Consider the following 21,334-nt stretch of genomic DNA (forward strand, 5'->3'; position numbering starts at 1 on the left):
GATAGCGGAGCAACCCGAGTGATTGTTCCGAGTGAGTGTTCCAGCGGCAGAGATTTTTAAGGAAACTACAATCATTACGGGATTTGCCCTAATTATCCCTATTTTCTCTCCCAGCCGCCTGTGGCTTTGATATATCATATTTTATGTTTCTCTTTATCATTCTACGCTGTTTTGGAGACAAGGAACCAAACCTTAGAGTTGGAGACTTGAGATTCTGCTACTTTGTAAAGGGAGAAGGCCATCTCTCTCGATTTAGAGAAGAACCCCCTGAACCCTATTACTTTATTTCAGTCATATTTCATGTTGCTTTATATCTCTGTCTCTGTGTTTTCTTGCTCCATGGCTGAGTAGTCAGCTTGCTTAGTCTAGGGTGTTAGGGTGTTAGATCCGTGAGCTTGACATAAATAAGTTATAAATCGATTGTCTTCATTCATTATTGTTGTTCTTAAGGCTTGCATCAAGTTAACCACTTAGTGCCTGATTCTAGGTTTAATCTATTCATCAAAAGTGTTATAGGTTGCTAGACATAACTTGAATGAGCATTGCAGCCCTAACCAGCGAAAGTAGATGTTAGGGTGTTTTGTGAACATATCGGACTTGACCTCTATTGCTTGTTGTCGCATCTTGATCCAAACGAGAGTTTAGGTATCAAGATCGATCAGCATAGGGAGCAGTACCACGACAGTGGGCTGTTCTACTTGAGTGATCCGAGTTCTAGACTTGCTCTTAATTAAACTTGAATAATTGTTTGGCTCACACTTGTTTAACACCCGATCAAACCACCCTAGGCTAGCATTTTTAATCATCTGAAAACTTTAATTCAATCTATTACTTGCTTGTTACGATTCCTCAACTTTAAAACTCCCATATTGTTTTAGCTTGATTCTGATCCCATAAAGATAAAGTGTAAGATTTGGTCTCTGTGGATTCGATCCTAAAGTGCTACATCGACATACCATTCGATTGTGGTAGTGTGCACATTAGGTTATTTGGTGTGCGTATACACGTAATATCAAATTGGCGCCGTTGCCGGGGACCATCTTTTTACCTTTATTTTTCGGTTATTTATTTAGTCTAAGACCTCTAACTTGCCTTATCCTTTTTGTTGCAGCTAATGTTCCAGGTGCATGACCAGTAGACATACTCGGAGAAACGCACAAGGAGAGTTAGTTACATTTACCAACCAGGAGCTAGCAAGGTTAGAAAGAACAAATTGTCAACAGCCAAGGAAAACTGACACCACTATGGGTGATCACGCCAATCAGGATGATCTCGCTGCAGCTATGGCACTCATGCAGCAGCAGATGCAACAAATGCAGCAGACCATCCAAGCTCAGCAGGATGCTGCTGAACAGGCTGCTCTCGCGCAGCAGGAACAACAGGCGCAGACTGTTCCAATCGGGCAGAGAAACCTTCCGCGTAACATTCCTACTACGCGCTCTGCCATTGTTCCTCCACCTTGTACTAGGCAGGACTTTGAGATCAAGCCTGCTTTGATCGGTCTAGTACAGAGAAAGGTGTTCTCTGGTCTCTCTACAGAAATTCCAATGGAGCATATTGAGAGCTTGAAAAAGTCTGCAGTTTCACTCGCGTGAATGGTGTTCCACCAGACTACATCACGTGCATGTTATTCCCATTCTCTCTTGATGGAAAAGCTGCACGGTGGTTGAACTCTTTCCCTACCGGCTCTCTCACTTCATGGGAACAGGTCCGATCAGCGTTCCTCAGCCATTTCTACTCTAAGGCGAGAACAACTGCATTGAGGAACAAGATCACCTCCTTCAGACAGCTCACTGATGAGCTTTTCTGCGACGCATGGGAGCGCTTCAATGACTATCGCAGAGAATGTCCTCACCATGGATTTGATGATGATTATATCCTGGACATTTTCTACGATGGAGTGGACTGGAAATACCAAGGTGCTCTAAATTCTGCGAGCAATGGAGACTTCATGACTCAAACCACTGCTGAAGCGTTTAAGCTGATTGAGAACATGGCTGCTAGCTCAGCTAATAAGAAAGAGGAGAGTGATTGCTCCAAGAAAGGAAACAGTTCTGACGCCCAGAAAATAGATGAGCTGACTGCCAAGGTTGATCAGCTACTGAAAAACAACCAAGGACACGTTTTCAGCATGGAACAACCTACGGCCGGGCATATTCAGAACCAGAACCAGCGACAACCGCAGAGCAATCCGCATGCTGTTCCAGCTACCGGGAACAGTCAACCAGATGAGCTGAAGGGTCTGGGTATGATGATGCAACAGCTGTTGCAGGGTCAGCAGGTTCAGGCCAAGGCGTTGAATCAGGTAACCACGGAAATAGACACCAGGATGGGCAACATGTTCACTGAGCTGAATAACAAGTATGACAATCTTGCGATCCATATAAGAAAGATCGATGTTCAGCTTGCTCAAACAGTTGAGAGTGTCAAGAGGCAACAAGAGACGCTTCCTGGAAGAACTGATAAAAATCCTAGGACTGAGCACTGTAATGCAATAGAGCAGCCGTTTGCTGAGACTGCTTCAGGCGCAGAAGAGAGAGCAGAGCAGTCTATTAGCTCTGGAGTGACTGCTCCTAGCGAACCTGCTGAGACTCCACCATCTCGAGTCTATGTTCCCAAGGTTCCCTATCCAATTCCACCTAGACATCTGATGGATCCCATTAGTGAAGAGCAGCTGATAGGTTTTAACAAGATGGTGAGAAGGCTTCCTAAAGAACTTGCATTCGAAGATGCTCTGCAGATTCGTCCATTGCTCCAGTTCTTTAAACACTGTAGAGAGACTCAAGAGGAGATCAAGGTCCTCTATATCAAAGCACTGTCTACACCAGCATTGAAGGTATTGCCTAAGGTTGATGATCCTGGAAAGTTTGTTTTCCCATGCTCCATCGCAGGAACAACCTTCAAGGATGCTCTGTGTGACTCTGGTTCTTGTGTGAATCTCGTCTCAAAGGCTATTGTAGACGATTTGGGTATTGCTGATATTGAGCGTTCTCAGCTGACCTTGACCTTTGCAAACTCTTCCAGAGCAGTCCCATATGGAACCATCCGCAGCCTTCATGTTCAAGTAGGGGAATGCATTGTTCCTGCTGAGTTTCAAGTTGTTGAGATGAACAAGGATCATGAGATGCCTTTAATATTTGGAAGGACATTCATGGCTACTGTTGGAGCAACCATCGATATGCCCAACAAGAGAGTCTGCTTCTCCAACATCAACAAGAAAGTTTTCTACAAGGCTGTACCCACCAGATCTTCCTCATCACACGCCTCTCGCATCTCAGTGTTTGATGTAGAAAAGCTGAAGGTTGTTCCAGAGAAGGAGCATGGTGATAAGGGTGAGAGCAGGCTGTTCTCTGATGAAGATCCTAGCACTGATCCTACTAAATTCAGAGGGAATTCAAGGGTGAAACAGAAAGTCCAGAAGAAAAGGATCAAGGGAGATCCTACAATGACTTTGATACCTCTCAAGTGTGATGAGAACTCCATTGAGTATGAGGTAAAGTGCAAGGGTACCTCCAAACCGTTCTCTAAAGTCAGAGCCATTCTCACACATGAGCTGAAGGAGAAAGGAGACGCTGCTGTGAAAGGGTTGCTGAGCAGAGTTCTGAAGCTGAACATGTCTGATTGTGGAGCTTGTTTCGGAACAGGCCCTCCTGCTCAATCCGACTGATCCCAATCACCAAGTCAAGCTAGAGACTTAAACCAAGCGCTTGGTGGGAGGCAACCCACTGGTGAGTGTCATTAACATTAGGATTTTCTTTTTACTTATTTTTGTTTTTAGTTTGTTGAGTCTCAGGTCATAAATCAGAAAATCCGAGACCCTTGACTGGAGCAAGCAGTTGGCTGCTCTCATTCCAGAGCATCCTTTACCGGAGCAACCGCATCTTGCTCTGTCAGGCTGCTCCGCGCCAGGTAAGTATCTCGAAAAAATGTTTATTCTTGATTTCACCTTCTCTCTGATTTATTTTCACACCAGGGACGTTGTGAAGTAAGTCTGGGGGAGGGTTTTCGTCGTTTACTAACTTGTTTCTTTCTTTTGTTTTTCTTTTAAGTCAATTTGAGTCAGTTTTTATGATTGAGTCAGTCAAAACTTTGTGGGAATTAGGACCTTATTCCGTGTTGATCACTGACCACCTCGTGCTTTAGTTATCTTATTCAGTGACCTTAGCAGTGGCGAAAGACACACATGTGGACCTGGAACACCCTGACATATCTCACTTGATTCTCCAGAAGTTCTCAGCCGATCAGGTTACACTGGGTAGACATAACTCCACCTTACTTGAACCTAATCTTGACTGAAATTCTTCTTGTTATGGGCATTAGATCAGGGAAACGAGAACACACTCAGGACTTCTTATCCTTTTTATCCATCTTGCTGATCCTGAGTGGCTAGCTCATCTTTAGCTAGTTCCCACCCTGCACCTTAACCTTTATTCCACCTTCATGCATTTGTTTTTCAGTGTCATATGTGCAGATATGTGCAAAAAGGTCGGAGAGGAAAGGATCAACGCAGCCTCCTACTCGTTACTGCTGCAAAAATTATGTCAGAAGGGAGAACAAGCAGATTAAGGGAGCAACCGCTACATAACCAATGAACTGCACAAGAGCAGGGGTGGAGAACCAGAATGGTCGCGAAATCAGAACCACCAGTGGCACTCAGAACGATCATGTATTACCTCCTTCTTCGTCACATCACCATATCAGTCTTCAAAAAAAAAAAAAAAAATTAGATTAATGTGATGGAGAAGGGGAAGAAAGAAAAGAAACATGGAGCCACTGGAAAGGTCGAGCAAGAAGTTGGTACCAAGTATTGAAGAGTGTGTAGAGGAAAGCAGAACAATCAGTTGCCTGTTCCGTCATCAGAACAGTCGCACCAGATAGAGCAAAAATGAGTAGAGGCTGTGGACATCAATGGATCTATCCTCTCTTGCCATTTTGTGTGATATCCTGCATCCTCTTCAATGAAATGGTAGCCCCTAAACACTCTTAACTCCACCATTAAATAGCCTGTTCCACACCTAGACCGTCTACCCTGAATGATGCCTGTGATGAGAAGCTCACGCTACTCTTAAATGAATGTAGGGAGTTCTGTCTCGATAGTGTTGCTTTTTCAGGTTTGGGATGAAGAGTATGGAGCCGATTTTTGAACAGCAGTCAGTGGGGTTCCGGTAAGGGTGTGTTGTCCTAGTTTTACTGCTTGTATGGTTCAGAGATTCGTGGTTAAAGTATGGTTGCTGAGAATAGGAGAGTTCCCACACTTTCAAACCTTTCTCCCTGTTCTTGATACTTGACATTGTTTGAGGACAAACAAGGATCTAAGTCTGGGGGAATTGATATATGGTGTTTTATACATCTTGTATATATGCTTTTAAATTGGTTTTCAAGTCTTTATCGTGTCTTTCTAGTCCTTTTCGAGTCATTACAGGTCTGGAGTTGCATTGGATGGGAGATGGACCAGCTGGAACAAAAGAGGCAGCAAATAGATGTTTCAAAACTATTTTCAATTAAAAAGATATATAATATATTCAAAAAACCCACCAAACTGAACCACATATAGGTAAAAATAAATTCCATGGTAAAACTAAAATCCAAAAAGCTTATTGATTTTCTTGGTCAAATAAGAATCTTTAAATCTTTATAAAGGTTCTCTGAAAATTACATTTTTTCAAAATTACTTTTATTTCCCACTTTACAAGCTAAAAACAAAAGAGAAGAACATTATGTTTGCTTTAAGTGTACGAATGGTTGTGAAGAAAGGTTGACTGCCTCATAGTGGCTTCATGTTTTCCAATGAGTCCATGGCCAATTCATCCGTGTATGCATGTATCTCTTTCTATTTAGATTTCAGTGAAGTTAAAGAACAAGGAGAAATACATTATACCTCGATATATAGAGGAAAATATACAATCTTTAAAACTAGCTAGACGTAGTTAACTCAATGGGCCGACTATAATGATGTTATTTTAGTTATGTCGAATTTGAATTATATTCTAAAATATCACGTTTAGGGATATATATTTTAGATATAACATAAGGTTAATCATCTACCTACAAAAATTACCGATCAAAATTCAGCTTTCTTTAATTATTTATGAAATATCTGTGACCCCAAAATTCATGGTTAATTAACTAACGGTAATATACTACAAACATATATTTGGGCTTGATTAGAATACGATGTAGCTTTATATATTTTTCTGTAGAATTAATGTTTATACTTTTTTGCTGTGACTGTATAATTTTTTTTTTGTTGAATTTTGGTTATAGATTTGAGGAGATTTAGTTATTTACTTGTAAATTTTCTAAAACAAAGACATAAGTGTTCTAGGTATTTTGCTTTCTAAAGCTAAAAAACACTGATGTTCAAAAAAAAAAGCTAGAAAACACAATAGTTTTGAATTTTTTTTTCTAAAGCACCATTGAAAGAGATTTGTGATTTAGAAAAAAAATTGTTGTAAAAAAATATATATATATTTTATCACTTTCCAATCATCGCCTTTGTTTCTTACATTAGTTCTAACTTTTATTATTGATGGCATTAGGTCATTCATACTCCGGATATTATACGAATCAGCCCGTTGCAATATAACTATAGCCTCAGTCAAAAAGAACTATAACTATATAGTGTTTGCAAATAAATATAACGCTTATAACAATTTCAGAGGAAGTAAAAAAATTAAAATGTTTATGACATGAGGTTTTATGTAAGGAAATCTGATCAAAAGTGTATATTTCTAGAAAGAGCTAAATATTTTGTGGGTTGTTTTTTTATAGTTTTATATGTAGTTTGATTTTGTTAGTCTAAATTAATATATATATGAATAGATGTAGTCATGAAACATGACAACAGAGCATCTGAATATGGAGAATATGCTAACTTTGTCAACCTAGTAAATACATGTGCAAGAACCAGCCATGCCCTGCCGCCTCTAAATACAAACTTAAATATATGTGGAAAAAGAATTTCATGAACAAAATATGTGTATACAAATGCGGAAAATGTATACTTCAAAAAAGTAGATTGTGCTATTAATTGATGAAAATCTTAATGAATGTGAATAAGTCTATGATGAATTCAAGTATAAAGGCGCATAGTTCTGGCATTTTCTTTAGAATTTGTTTCATTTCAGTTTTCACATGTTTGGTTTTTAAGATTCTCGTATATCTTATATAAAACAGAAGATCATTATTCTTTGGAACATATTTTCTTCGGACCAATATTTGATTTAATTACATGCCGGCTAGTTGATAAAAAGTAAACAATGTATTATGGATGAAACGTATTGAGGAAATATTTTTAACCAAAAAACATTCTTACTTTGATTTTTGAGGCAAAAAAATGCTAGATAGGTGTATATACACTGTCTGATACCAAAGGACCATTAGCTTTTTCTGTTCTTTAACACTATTTTGCTCATGAATAATACTTTTTATAAGAAATCGGAATCTTTTTGGATCAAACACTATAAATTAGAATCTTAGACTTGGCCCATTGATCGGTCAAAAAGATGGTCTTCTAAGTGTATGTTCCAAAAACTTCAAATCTCTAGAATGTCACCCTCTTGAGAAATAACTGAAGTAGAAAAAATCAGAGTTTAAAACGCATGTTATCATAGTCTTATTTTAATCATCCATTAACAATTGTTAACAATTTGTAACTCAATGTTCGAGAGACATTATTTTAATAACATAAATAAATTACTTGATGTTTGTATTTGTGAGACTTAATTTATATATTTTTTCCATGCAATCACTTGGTATTCCCTTAGGTACCGGTTCTTGTTTATAAAAAAAACTCGATGGAATTCAAGAATTCACACGCAACGTGCACACATATGCTAGTAGCATCTTACTAGTACTCGGTGGGGTCACTTCTTTTTTTTTTTTTTTTCAGTTCAAAAAAAAAAAAGCGACCCCACCGCATTAAGGCATCTACTTCAATTTGTGTTTGTTTGTTTTTGTAATAATCTTATCAAAACTCTAAAAGGTCATATCAGAGAATGGTCAGCTTTGCTTTTCTTCTCATTCTTCTATATATTCATCTATAAATACCTTCTCACACCTTCTCCATTCTTCACACACATCTATAATACAAAAAAAATCATCAAAACAGTTGCTTAAACTCTCTCATATCTTAAGTTGCTACGTTTTTGTTTGTATTTTCCGATACGTACCATGGATTGCAGATCTATGGAGTCATCGGAAACCCTAAGGTAACCTATCCTCCATCGTACGTGTATTAGATTATATCAAGCGTTTATATGAAAATATCGAAAAGAACTCAGGGAGGGTGTCATCCACTATCACATCCAAATTCTATAATCAATTGATGAAAAACTAGAAATAATTTGTTTTCCTTAAATTATAGTTTTATACATATGTACACGTACGTGCAGGAACAAATGCGCAGCTTGTTATAAGCAATTCAACAAAATGGAACATTTAGTGGAGCACATGAAGATCTCGTATCACTCCGGTCATGAGCCTACCTGCGGCGTTTGCAAGAAACATTGCCGATCTTTTGAGTCCCTCCGAGAACACCTCATAGGTAAATGATAACCTATATATATTAAGAGAAATGTATCGTTTTATACATTCACGACGCATATGTGTATTTATTTTTAATTGTGTTATATACATAGGGCCATTGCCAAAACAAGAATGCAAGAACATTTTCAGCATTCTCGGATGCAGATTCTGCTTGATGATCCTCGAAACCCCGAACGCTCGTAGGATCCATCAAGAGAGATGCCAATTTTCGAGCGTCAATGCGGTAATCTTTTCTTCTCATATTTGCATAATTAAAATTGTTAATAATCAACCGCACAAAATATATTTATTCTTACATATATGATATGATTTTCTCTGTTTCAGGGATTGACGACTCGTATGGCGGCCTTAGGCATAAGAGATAAGGACATGATCGACTACACGTCGTCTAGGTCCCCAAAAGTGGTTGCACTTTCTTGCAAGATGGTAGGAGGGGGAAGCGACGGGTCGCTGGATCTATGTGCAAGGGTTTGCATAACGGATGAGGGCGACAATGTTGTGTTCCATACGTACGTGAAACCGTCAATGGCCGTGACGAACTATAGGTATGAAAAGACCGGCATACGTCCGGAGAATCTAAGGGACGCAATGCCCTTGAAACATGCACAAAGAAAGATTCAAGAGTTTCTTTGTAATGGAGAACCCATGTGGAAGATTCGTCCAAGAGGTGGGAAAGGGAGGATTCTCGTGGGACATGGCCTCGATCACGATCTTGACCGCCTTCAACTTGAATATCCTTCTTCCATGATAAGGTGGCATTTCTATAAAGAAAAAATATAAAGAGGATATATATATAATAGAAAAAGACTAGCATAGCACCAAACCAAGTTTTTCCTCAAACTAGCACTCAAGGATCAAAGTCACAAAAATAGGTTTCATTAAAAAGATAAATATACTCTTAGGGTTTAGAGTTAGGGGTGGAGTTTTTGAATTAGAGTTTAAAATTTTATAAAATAAAAAATAAATACTAAAAAATTAAAAATAAAAATTAAAAAAACAGTTTCAAAAAGTATTTTTGAATTATAAAAAGAAAATTTAAAAAAAAAATAAAAAAAATTTCGAAAAAAAATTATAAAAAATGTCGAATCTGAAAACATATAATCTGAAACTATAAAAAAAAATTTCATTTTTTTTTATTTTTATTTTATTTGTTTTTATTTATTTTGTTTGTTAATTTAATTTTAAACCAAAAGTATTAGACATATTTTATCATTTAATGAATGTCATTTTTGTGACTTTTTCCTTCTAATGTTATTTTTGAGATAAAAACTCAAAAGGTGCTATTATTGACAATTGTCACTAGATTCCTTTAGTGTTACTTGAAATCTTTCAATATAGCCAATGATTTTATGTGTGTTTTTTATATGACGGGATTTTGTATGATCTTATTGCTGTATGTAGGGATACTGCGAAATACCCTCCCTTGATGAAAACAAGCAAGCTGAGCAATTCCCTCAAGTACTTGACCCAAGCCTATCTCGGGTAATATATCTAATTTTGTTTTTGTAATAATATTTTCAAACCGGGTGTTGATGCTTTGTATGGGCTTAAAGTTATAAGGGAGGGCTTCAAAACGTAAGATTCACATGTTTTCTAATATATTCATTTCAAAATTTACACATAAACATATATATATAGTTTGTGTGACTAGAAATATCATTGAAGTAAATAAAATGAATTCATTATAATAAAAACAAATTTACATGGTTAGAAATTTTACTTTACCCTAGATACTTAATACTTATTAGCGTTGATTTTCCTTACATCAACCTGGTTATTTCATTTTCTTTTCTTTTTAACGCAAATATATAGTTCCAATAGTATATACCCTTCTTTTCTGTATGTAATATTTTAAGATTTATTCCTAGGTTCACCCTTTAGGTTTACCAACTAATAAGATTTTGTTATTTCATATTCGATATCTTTCAAAAAAATGAGACAAAATATTATCAAATTATATTATGTTTTTAAAATAAAAAAGTAAAAAAAAAAAAATAATAGTAGTTACAACAAAATAATTTAAAAAAATATTTTTAACGTCGTCAGTAAAACACTAAACCCTAAATGCTAAACCATAAACCATTGGATAACCCCTAAACCATTAGATAAATCCTAAACTCTAAATCAAAAACACTAAACACTAAACCCTAAATCCTAAATCCTTGAGTGTTTTAGTGTTTAGTGTTTTGATTTAGAAATTAATATTTATCCAAGGGCTTAGAGTTTACCCAAATGTTTAGGATTTATATATGGATTAAGATTTAGAATTTAATGTTTTGCTGACGACGTTAAATATATATATATATATATTTTTTTTTTTTGTAACTACTACTATTTTAAATTTATTTATTTATTAATTTTTATTTTTAAAACATAATATAATTTGACAATATTTTGTTTCATTTAAAAAAAATATCAAATATAAAATAACACAATTTTATTGGTTGATAAAGTTAGAGGTTTACTCTAGGGGGTGAACCCAAAAATAAGTCATATTTTAGGGATGAGTAGTGTGTATGCCTCATACCATATGTTCAATATATAATATATGTTCGTGTCCATCAACCGTATAAGTAATCTAAAACACTTGAGATCAATTATATACACATTAATTGTCTAATGTTCAAGAATCAAGACCATATATTAATGATGATTATTGATGTGCCTATAGGTATGATGTTCATGTTGGGATACAAGACCCATACGAAGATTGTGTAGCGACGATGAGGCTTTACACGAGAATGAGATATCAGAAACACAAGATTGAAGCTTATCCTTTAGCTGCCGACGCGCACAACCGTAGCAATCAAGTGGTTTGGAGGCAGAACGAGTTCGAGAGGATGTCTCCTGATGAAATGCTTTCCATCTCTCGCTCCGACTACTATTGCTGGTGCTTGGACTCCCTCGCTTGATTTCTGAAACTCTGGGGTTAAGTTGAGGAATTTCACATAATAACTTCGTAAACTTTTTGAAGATAATAAATTTAGTAGCGTAATGTCGAATAAGAATCAGTTGTTATTTTTAATATGTACTAGTATATAAATTTTATAGTATGTGTCGTGTGAGACGCATATAAATTGTTACTGTACTTGTAATAATGCATTGCTTTTCAATGATTAATTACTTTTAGTTAAAAATTAATTACTAATTAGTACTTGTACATCTCTGTTTGTTTTAGACTTTTAATGCATATAAAAATTATGCAAAATTTCTATTTTTGGAACACACATAATACAACCGTAAGTAGTGAGACATTTTTTCTCAAACATGGTATGCATTAAATATATGACTGTTAACACTAGGTAATCGCACAGAACTCATTTTATAAAGAAAAATATGCCACATTTTATATAAATATTTAGGAAAAATACAAGTATTACATAATTTTCTTGTATGCAGTTTTATTTCTTTACTGATAATACTAAAATTCTATGTTTTGTTAATTTATAGGTTGGTTGTAATAAAATTATAAATATGTCAATACTAAATAAGATATATGTCTTGTTATCCGTTTAACTAAGTTATTTAGAAATATCGAAACCAACTGAATATTTGAAACTAATTAAAAATTAAACACATTCTAATATTACCATTTACTAAGTTAATAAGGTAATTTATAACGATAACTCAAATATTCATGATTTATTTGAAACCATTTTAGACGTATGTGGTCAAAAATATGATTTGATGGTAATTTTTAGATATCTTCTTCCTTAACATATTTTTCTTAAAATTGTGAAAGATTTATAATAAAAACTCATGGAAAAAAACTATTTATAGTTTTTTAAAATCATATATGAATAATCATGACTTTCAGATTATAGGTAGTTATTTTAAAATGATATCTTTACAATATATTTTGAAGAGACACATCATTACAAAATACATCATAATTATAGAAAGGAACTTATAACATATATTGACAATTTTTTAAAGAACTCCTTTGTCTTTTACAGTGGAAATACATAACTCTTTACATTAATTAAGATTTCAAATATATATTTTAAAGATGAGAAAACATATCTAAACATTTTTCTTCAACTATTTTTAACATTTACATGTTTTAAAAGACACAACATTTGATCATTATTTTTTTCAATAGTTACATGATTGAGAAGACACAATCTTTTGTTTCCAATAGTTACATAAATGGGAAAACGTAACCTTTCAACATTAAATGAGATTCCTATTATTAATATAGATTAAACTACAACATTAATAGAAAAATAACAGAGTTAAGTTAGAGGGTAATTACTTTCTTGGTAAAATGGCTAAATATATTTCTTCATGTGTTATCTTTAATTAGATATGAATGTTTACAGATTAGGATTGACTACAATACAAAGTGTCATTAAGTCAATTTATGATCGTCATCCTCAGATCCATATATTAAAAAGTCATAACATACGTGATGGTAATCTACTATTGTCGAATTTGGCTTAAAAAGAGATGTAGTCAAGGTCAAAGAAGCTAGTGTTACTTGTTTTGTGCTATGAAGCCTGTGATATGATACACATTGATTTCTCTTGATGATACTAGATTTCATGCAGAAAAAATGTATTGTCTGACGAAGAGATACGTATATATATATATATATAATGTTTTTAAGTACATACAAAACTATTTCAAGTGTGGAACACAATTTGATACATTCATTCCATTTTGCATGAATAGTCCTCAAACAAAATAACATATATGACCATTTAGTTCTTATATTGTTAATCTCAAATATACGTATTAATTTGTTTTAGTATTATCTGTTAACCAATTTTTTTTACGAGTTGCGACAGCTATCAGCTATGATATGTATCGACCATGTAAAATTTGTTTTCCAAAAATGTTTTGGAGGCAAGAGAATTTCCAGTTACTTATAACATATATGAAAAACGAAAATTGACTCTTATTCCTTTTCCACATTTTCACTTAAAGAAATAAAATATCACCAATTTTTCTCGAGAAGACACTGATTTTCCCCCTTTACGGTTGGTGACTACTTAATTTTGATTGTGCATGCATATTAACTCAGCAAACTTTCCTCAAATACACAGATTTATATCTGTAGCATGTGCTAGTTAATATCTTTCTTAGACGAAAAAGGAGTTTGACTTTCACAGATTGAGAACTAAATATAATATCGCATCTTAGTACTTTTAGATAAATCACACGAAAGCTTAAATTAGAAAAAGAAAACCAATTGAATATTTGATTAATCCAAGATGTAATCAAGCTGAAACTCGCTTTGCATGTTCCTCGTTACCACTGAGTTGCAAGTTAGCCTTAGAAAGATTGTCCTCTTCTTCATCTTTTGGTGTTGTCTTGTAATAACAAGCATATAGTATAAGCTGTACTACTCCTGATATTGTTCCTAGTCCATTTCCAATCTATAATAAAATAAACAAAACTAGTTAGTACTTCTAAACAGAAGACACTAGTGATAAACATATACTGTAGTCTGTAGTTAAACTTAAATGGTTTACCAAAATGAAAAGATCGAATTTAATAAGGGCATAAATAATCCAAATGACTCCGTTCAGAAAGTTGGCAAGTGAGAGAGAGAACGGCATGTACTTCACACTTTTGGTTTTGATCACCTTACTCTGGATAAGTCAAAACAAGATGTATTTTTTATTATAAAAGGTAAAAAATATATAAAGGTTTAGGGAAAAGAGGAAATTAAAATATCGTACCATGATGGTGAGAGGAGCAATATACATGATGCTAATAAAAATGACACAAATGATTCCAACAAAAGTAGATCTCTGGTTATGTGTGTGGAACAATAGCAATGTGCATGTGGCTACTATTCCTACAAACACCATCTCTCCTATCAGCCATATCCCCACTTTCACCTGCACCAAAAATCAATTTAATTAAACCAACTCAGAATAAATTGCATAAACTTTGTCTTGCCTATCACCATCCTAAAACCAGAATCAGTCATTGTCGACTATTGCTCGTTGCTACAGTGTCTTAGCGTTCATTTCAAGCAAAAGACCATGATTGAATGGACTTGGCTCAATTTTGTTTCACTTCGATTTGATTACCATTGAACCAGAGCTCAATTTATGTTAAACAGAATATAAATTATGTTAGTTGTTAAATCACAAAACTGAAATATAAGATTATATACCACTCTCGTTTTAATTCTTTCAAAATCTTCTGTGGAATTTTATAATCATACCAATATATTAAATAATTAACTGTTAAATATTATAACAAAAAGTTAAACAGTAACCATAAATGATCACACATAAAAAATTAGCTGTATTTTGTTACCTTGTACTTATATATCTCTAGGGGTATCTCTAGGAGAAAAATATGATTCATACTAATTAACTAGAATCTAGATGGAAACTAAAACTTAACCTGATTTGATATGGTTTTATAATTTTGGTTTTTTTGTGCATAAGAATGATCAAAAACTATGCTAAAAATTAATAGAAGAAAGAGATATGTAAGGATACTATTTTACCTTGCGTTGGGTGGGAGAAAAGTAGAAGAAGACTGAGAGATAGAAGAGTTCAATGGCCAGACCAGTGACATTAATAGTGATCACAAGAAGGCTATCTGGATGGACTATGGGTAAGCCATAAAAGACCCATAATGCGCAATTCAGCACGGTGGCTAAGTACGGGTCGGCTTTGTATTCCTCCACCTTCTTCATCTTGTATATTGTTATGAATGTTGGTCTGCATTAATTATTCATATACATTCTATAAACATTAATTGTTCAATATTTCAAACTATGGTATGTATGTTAATGTTAGCTATGTGTGAGGGATTAATGATTACATGGGAGAGAGGAACAAGAACAAGGAGATGACATTTCCTGCGACAATTGACAAATAATTTATAATATAATAGCCAAAAATGTTAGAAATTCTTTAAATGTAGTTCGTAACACAATTCAAACCAATCTTTGTATGTATTTTGTGCTTACCAAAAATGCCGGCAATGTTTCTTGCAACTGTCGCGCTAACCATTTTACGTTAAAAGCAAATTCTAAATGATAAGAAGGAAGAACACAAGAGAAGAGAGATGTGAATATGTGTGTGTGGGTTTGCTTATATTTATAGAAACACGATGAGACGTTGGTATAAATATATGTACTGATGCATACATAGACAAGTATGTATATATATGTATTTGATGACGAAGCGAAACTCAAGAAGTTTAAGGAATTGAAATGAAAGCGACCTTGCGTTTCTCCTTCCCGTTCAAGGAAACAATCATGACACTTATCTGACTATCTTGCAATACCTCGCTGGCTTATTGTTTTGGAGCCATGATTATAATTGTTCCTACCCTAATTAAAGAGAATACGTGTATATATATATCACATGCATGTGCGTATGTAAGTTATTTTAGTTGTAATAATCTTATTCACGGCCATAGTTAATTTACAAAATAACACTATTCAGAGAGATCCACGTTAGTGTAAGCGAGCAAGCTGATAGAAAACCAAATTTCTCAGCATTTATTTGTTCTTTTTTTCGAACTTTTAGAACCAAATTTCTAAACTTGTGTTGTCATATTAAATTATACGTTTCATATGATAGAAAAGGTAAAAGGTTTGCTAATCTTCATGGTTGAGTATCTTTCTCTTCATTTCTGTTTTAGAGATATCCCATATTTTTGGAAAATATTGGGTTAATCATTTTTTCTGTGAACTAACGCAATCTATATATAATTCCGCATAATCTATATTTTTCTTTAAAATGTTACATATTTGATCCATCCAAAGCTTGAATAATATAAAATCATTATTAAGTTCTTATATTTTAGTAACAGCGAACAATTTATGTTTGAAAAAGGAAAACTACTTTAATTTTTTTTATCTCAAATATATTATGAACCAGTCTTGAATGAAGTCTTTGTATTACATTAAAAAAAAAAGAATTCAGATATTCTATATCCTGATAAATCTAAATGAGTATAAATTTTAATGGGTGAAATAAAGAGTTATAGAGATTTAGTCACAACTAACAAAAGCTTCAGATGACTAATCAATTTTCAAGCAAAAGGGATCTGCATTTACATGTGTTGCGACTTGTGAGAAGGCAGACAAAGCAATGATTTTTCTCTTTTAACTAAGTGGTGGTATTCTAATGGCAATTTTTAGGGTTTGGTATGTATCCACATCATTTATGAGATCGATTTCTCCTAGAAACAAAATTATCATTATTTGGTCAGTTTAGGTTTGAATTTCAGTTAAAGTGGTTAACATGGTAGATCGTAATAGATTATCGGTCTATTTTCTGAGATTAGTCGGAAAGTATTATAAACTCGGATCAGATAGTATGGTAACCAATTTACCCTGTACCATTAAGTGTGATTCTTCCCGGAACCGACCGGATCAACCGATATAATAATAAAAATGATTTTTTCTTGTAGAAGAAAGCAATACAAAAGTAAACTAAGCATGCGACTGTGTCGATTTCGAATTTGGATTCCGATGTAACCATTCTTCTAACGATCATTTTCTTTCTTTATGGATTCAGTGGATGATAAAACCGCAATATAATTTGTGTATGCGCGCGGGCGCTTTGAATTGATATTATAATGTACATATAAATTATGTGTATATATAAACACTTAGTGATGGGTAAGGTATACCTGCAATTAGATCACTGTTTTTTTTGTGGTCAACAAACTATAATTAATTGCAAACCCTTTAGCAACAACACATATATATCCCGCTTGCGTGGTTATGCAACGTAATATCTAGTTCTCATTGCAAACAATTGGATCCGTTTGGTGTCGATAAACAAATTCCAAGGACATTAATCATTCGGACCTTGATCCGCAGAGATGCCTCCGGATTTTATATAATAATAATAAAATAGTTTTAAAACCGGTTAAAACCTGACATGGATTGTTAATAAAATTACTACAATTTTTCTTTCATATTCCATTGAATAAGGAATAATAATAATAATAATTTTATGATCAAGATACTTCAAAAATAATTTATTTATTCTTTTTTTGGTAGCTCGCTTAAACCGAAAGCTCAGTCTGATCATGCTTCTTAATGTCGGTCCAGGCCTCTCTTTTTTTTAAGTTTCATCATTTTAGACGCTCTGTTTAGCTTATATTCTTGGACTTCTGCAATTTGTTTCTATGTACTTCTATAGAAATGAAAAACATGATATAATCTTAAGCTTTCACTGAAAATCTCTTTTAGAATAAATATTTAAGTAGAAAAGTTAGTTACTCTTAACTACTCTCGTAAACTACTAATCAAGTGAAAACATATTTTCTTTTATCCCCTCCAATTACTATTGAAATGGGAAAAATGGACAAAATATTTACTCCACTTTTTTTCTTTCCCATTTTTACCTTTTCACTCTTTTTCACTTTTTAATTTTTCTCTCATTTATTCTAAAATTACCAATCACAATCTTAGTATAACAAAGAAAAATGACACCATGACAGTGGTATCGGAACTGTTCGTCACAGAGAAGACTAATCCGTAGAGAGCTACGGAAACTTGAAATATACTGAAATACTTTCTTTTTGTTGCTATGCAATCGAAAAGATGAAATAACATATTCTTATGGCCAATACACTGTATTCACCCTCGCTGTTCATCATTTCCACTGTAACAGTGTCACCGAACGTTTTTAGTAGGCCAAAATTGGTATCACACAAATCAAATTTGTCACCCTCTTAAGATGTTTGGTTATATTACCACATTCAACAAGATGAATTGTTCGGTGGTGAATTTCCCTTGGTTCATATAGTATATAGTATATAGTACAACATGATGCAATAATTCAATATTTATGTCTCTATTTGTAAGAGATGTACCGCAGAGCTTTTGCTTTTTGTTATTTAGACTGTTTCTTAGTGTTTCAAAACGACTATTTCTTAATATATGGACGGTTTGTAATGCCCTTGTTAACATTCATCGTGTTTGGTACACAATTTTTAAAGTAAGTTTTCTTACCCAAAATGATATACTTCTTTGAATTATTCAAGATATTTAAAATGTTTATAAAGTAGTTAAACACTTATATTATGCTGTATTTTTGTTGGTTGGTTAAATTATTTTTCATTAAATGTTAAAAGATGTTTCAATTTTTTTTAAAAAATATATATTTATGTGTTTCCTTAAACTCCACGAAATGCTAAAATATTACAATCAATGATTAACAAACGATAGTGTAACTATTTTTGTTTTTTCATATCACTATTTGAATGTGACTAAAAATATTTCGATTTTTTAGTAACATACAAATTAGCCTTTTTCTTTTTGCTTTTGGTGTTCTTGCTTTTCTATTTTTGTCGGCCATTTCATTATTTTTCCCATCGTGTTGGGTAGGATCATCAGTGACACGGTTACCCGATATCGATTTTTGAAACGAATCATTCATGGGTTCACCTCCTAGGTTCACCAACCAATAGAATTTTATTATTTCAAATTCGATATTTTTAAAAAAGGAAACAAAATATTCTCAAATTATATTATGTTTTTAAAATAAAAAAGTAAAAAAAGATAATAGTTATAGAAAAAAAATTAAAAAAAAATATATTTTTAATGTTGTCAACAATACACTAAACCCTAAATCCTAATCCCTAAACCCTAAATCATAAACCCTAAACCCCTGGGTAAACCCTAAACCCTTGGGTAAACCTTAAACCCTTGGATAAATCCTAAAATCTAAATAAAAAACGACTAAAACCCTAAACCCTAAACGCTTGAATGTTTTAGTGTATAGTGATTTTGATTTAGAGTTAAGGATTTATCCTAGAGTTTAGGGTTTATCTAAGGGTTTAGGGTTTAGGATTAAGGGTTTAGGGATTAGAATTTAGGGTTTAGGGTTTAATGTTATGCTGACGACGTAAAATATTTTTTTTTGTAATTATTATTATTTTTTTTATCTTTTAATTTTAAAACATAATATAATTTGACAATATTTTGTTTCCTTTTTTAAAAATATCGAATATAAAATAAAACAATTTTATTGGTTGGTGAACCTAGAAGTTCACCCTATGGAGTGGACTTAAGAATAAGTCGATGATATCTCATATAAAGACGAATATAAAATAATTGAAAATGAAGGAAAGAAAGTACTTAGCGCGAATAATAATTGGGCATCAGTATTATTTTATGCATGCATATATACTTTTGATCTGATTTGATTAGCAAGCAAACTCACCTATAAGACTTTTATCATACAAGGCCATCAATCTCTAACACTATCAAAGCCCAAAGCCTCATATCTTATATTAGGGCCCATGTTAGAAAAAGACAAAACAACTGTTGCTAAATCTTTTGGTAGTGTATGCTTGATCAAAAGAACCGGTTAAGAGTCTACAGATCCTTCAACTGAAAACTTGCAGTCTAAGTTCCACTAAAGAAAACCCTCAACGCCACCTCTGTTTTGGGAGGCAAGTACTGAATCATCCTCGGTACAGCCAAAGAAAGAACTAGCTTATCTCCACCACACATTCCGTCCAACAAACGTCCACTTCAACCTGAAACCGACCAACATCCTCCTCCACGAAAAATTTGACCCATTTTGGACTCTCATATTCTAAAAGACAAGACGGGAACATGATAAAAATAACAGGTTTTAAAATGCTTTAGGTGGCGAAGCTTTCTTGAATGTGGGAGATGCAGATGCAGTTACCCACCATGAATTTTAAAAATCAGTGTAGTTTTATAATGATTTTTCAATCAGTTTTTATAATTTTTCCCCGGATTAAAGTTATTTCTTGATCCTCCACAGCCCACAGGTTACGTAACGCCTGAATTAGACTGACATAATTTAAATGTCGAAGAAAAATGCGATGTTTACGGACTCGAACTCCTGGCTGGTCGCAAACCCGTGGAGTACGGTAAAGACAGCTTCGTGATACTTAGCAACAATGTTCGAGTTCTCACAACGTGTTCTTTTTACTGTTATATCATCATCTTAACGATCATTGATCATTGTTCGTTAATAGGGCTGTTCCTGATAATTTTATATGTGTTTTTAGCTAGCAGATAGTACAACTGTATAATTAACCAATAGTACAAATGTACAATAGTTACTGACATTTTTAAAAGAGTTTTTAGTGGCTAGAAAGCCTAGAATCGGGTAAGTATGATAGACACACAATAATGGTGGCATTTAACCCTGTGAAAGCTGTTCTCTATTGTCCTTATGTTTTCTACGTCGTTTTCCATTATCTAATAAAAAGTTTCGTATTCTTTTAATTAACTTGTGGGGCAAAAACTCTTATCACTAAGTGTTATCTTACGCCGTAGTTTTCTATCAAGTTGATTTACACAAACACAAGCGCATCACGACTAACTATATTAATTCTTTTTAGTCTTGTTATTTTCTTGTATAGGCGCTGACGTCCAAGTCATACAAAATGTTCTTGTATATATTGGTATACATTAAATAAACTCAATCACTCTATATATAAAACTAGAGTTGAGCGTATCATTTTTAATATACAGACACAATATTCTAAATATAAATATAGTACACTTTTTGAACACATATAAATATAGTACACATAATCTCTAAAAACAAAACAACTAAAACCTTATAAGAAATCATATTAATTATTATTATTATTCTTATTTTCTCGTCTCATGTCATGTGTTTATTTATGATGATTTTTAGTTTCCAGTTTTCAAATAGGATATATACTATTTTTCTTAGACTAGATAATTGTTAATGAGGTAAGTAGATTTTATATTATGACGGGTGGAAGATGCATGCGTCCATCGTAGTAGACCAACGGCCTAAACCATGTGATTTGGTATTGATGAATCATAACATAAACA

General features: G+C 33.6%; 2 protein-coding genes and 1 non-coding gene across 3 annotated transcripts; 1 reads left to right on the forward strand and 2 right to left on the reverse strand.

The window, feature by feature from the left end:
* Positions 1–1,756: 1,756 nt before the first annotated feature.
* LOC125589505 lies at positions 1,757–1,863 on the reverse strand. Its single transcript, XR_007325694.1, has one exon. It is a non-coding gene; the product is annotated as a small nucleolar RNA R71 (small nucleolar RNA).
* Positions 1,864–7,595: 5,732 nt separating this feature from the next.
* On the forward strand, positions 7,596–13,770 carry LOC125580493 (RNA exonuclease 4-like). Its single transcript, XM_048744980.1, has 6 exons — positions 7,596–8,210; positions 8,394–8,545; positions 8,640–8,770; positions 8,872–9,299; positions 9,949–10,029; positions 11,219–13,770. The coding sequence occupies exons 1-6, from the start codon at positions 8,173–8,175 to the stop codon at positions 11,457–11,459; spliced, it is 1,071 nt and encodes a 356-aa protein (XP_048600937.1). The 5' UTR covers positions 7,596–8,172; the 3' UTR covers positions 11,460–13,770.
* Positions 13,597–15,634, reverse strand: LOC106424615 (bidirectional sugar transporter SWEET4). The gene is made up of 6 exons (XM_013865381.3): positions 15,488–15,634; positions 15,340–15,376; positions 15,020–15,236; positions 14,235–14,396; positions 14,025–14,144; positions 13,597–13,928 (listed from the first exon to the last, which is right to left on the reverse strand). The coding sequence occupies exons 1-6, from the start codon at positions 15,528–15,530 to the stop codon at positions 13,770–13,772; spliced, it is 738 nt and encodes a 245-aa protein (XP_013720835.2). The 5' UTR covers positions 15,531–15,634; the 3' UTR covers positions 13,597–13,769.
* Positions 15,635–21,334: the final 5,700 nt, after the last annotated feature.

The sequence above is a fragment of the Brassica napus genome, chromosome A2 (assembly GCF_020379485.1).
Source record: "Brassica napus cultivar Da-Ae chromosome A2, Da-Ae, whole genome shotgun sequence".
NCBI classification, from domain to species: Eukaryota; Viridiplantae; Streptophyta; class Magnoliopsida; order Brassicales; family Brassicaceae; genus Brassica; species Brassica napus.

Excerpts from the sequence above, each read along its gene's own strand:
- LOC125580493 (XM_048744980.1), top strand. The coding sequence starts at position 8,173 with ATGGATTGCAGATCTATGGAGTCATCGGAAACCCTAAG. Across the intron at positions 9,300-9,948 it reads TATCCTTCTTCCATGATAAG|GGATACTGCGAAATACCCTC; the intron begins GTGGCATTTCTA and ends TGCTGTATGTAG. Across the intron at positions 10,030-11,218 it reads TTGACCCAAGCCTATCTCGG|GTATGATGTTCATGTTGGGA; the intron begins GTAATATATCTA and ends ATGTGCCTATAG.
- LOC106424615 (XM_013865381.3), bottom strand. The coding sequence starts at position 15,530 with ATGGTTAGCGCGACAGTTGCAAGAAACATTGCCGGCATTTTTG. Across the intron at positions 15,377-15,487 it reads AAACATTGCCGGCATTTTTG|GAAATGTCATCTCCTTGTTC; the intron begins GTAAGCACAAAA and ends CAATTGTCGCAG. Across the intron at positions 15,237-15,339 it reads TTCTTGTTCCTCTCTCCCAT|ACCAACATTCATAACAATAT; the intron begins GTAATCATTAAT and ends TAATTAATGCAG.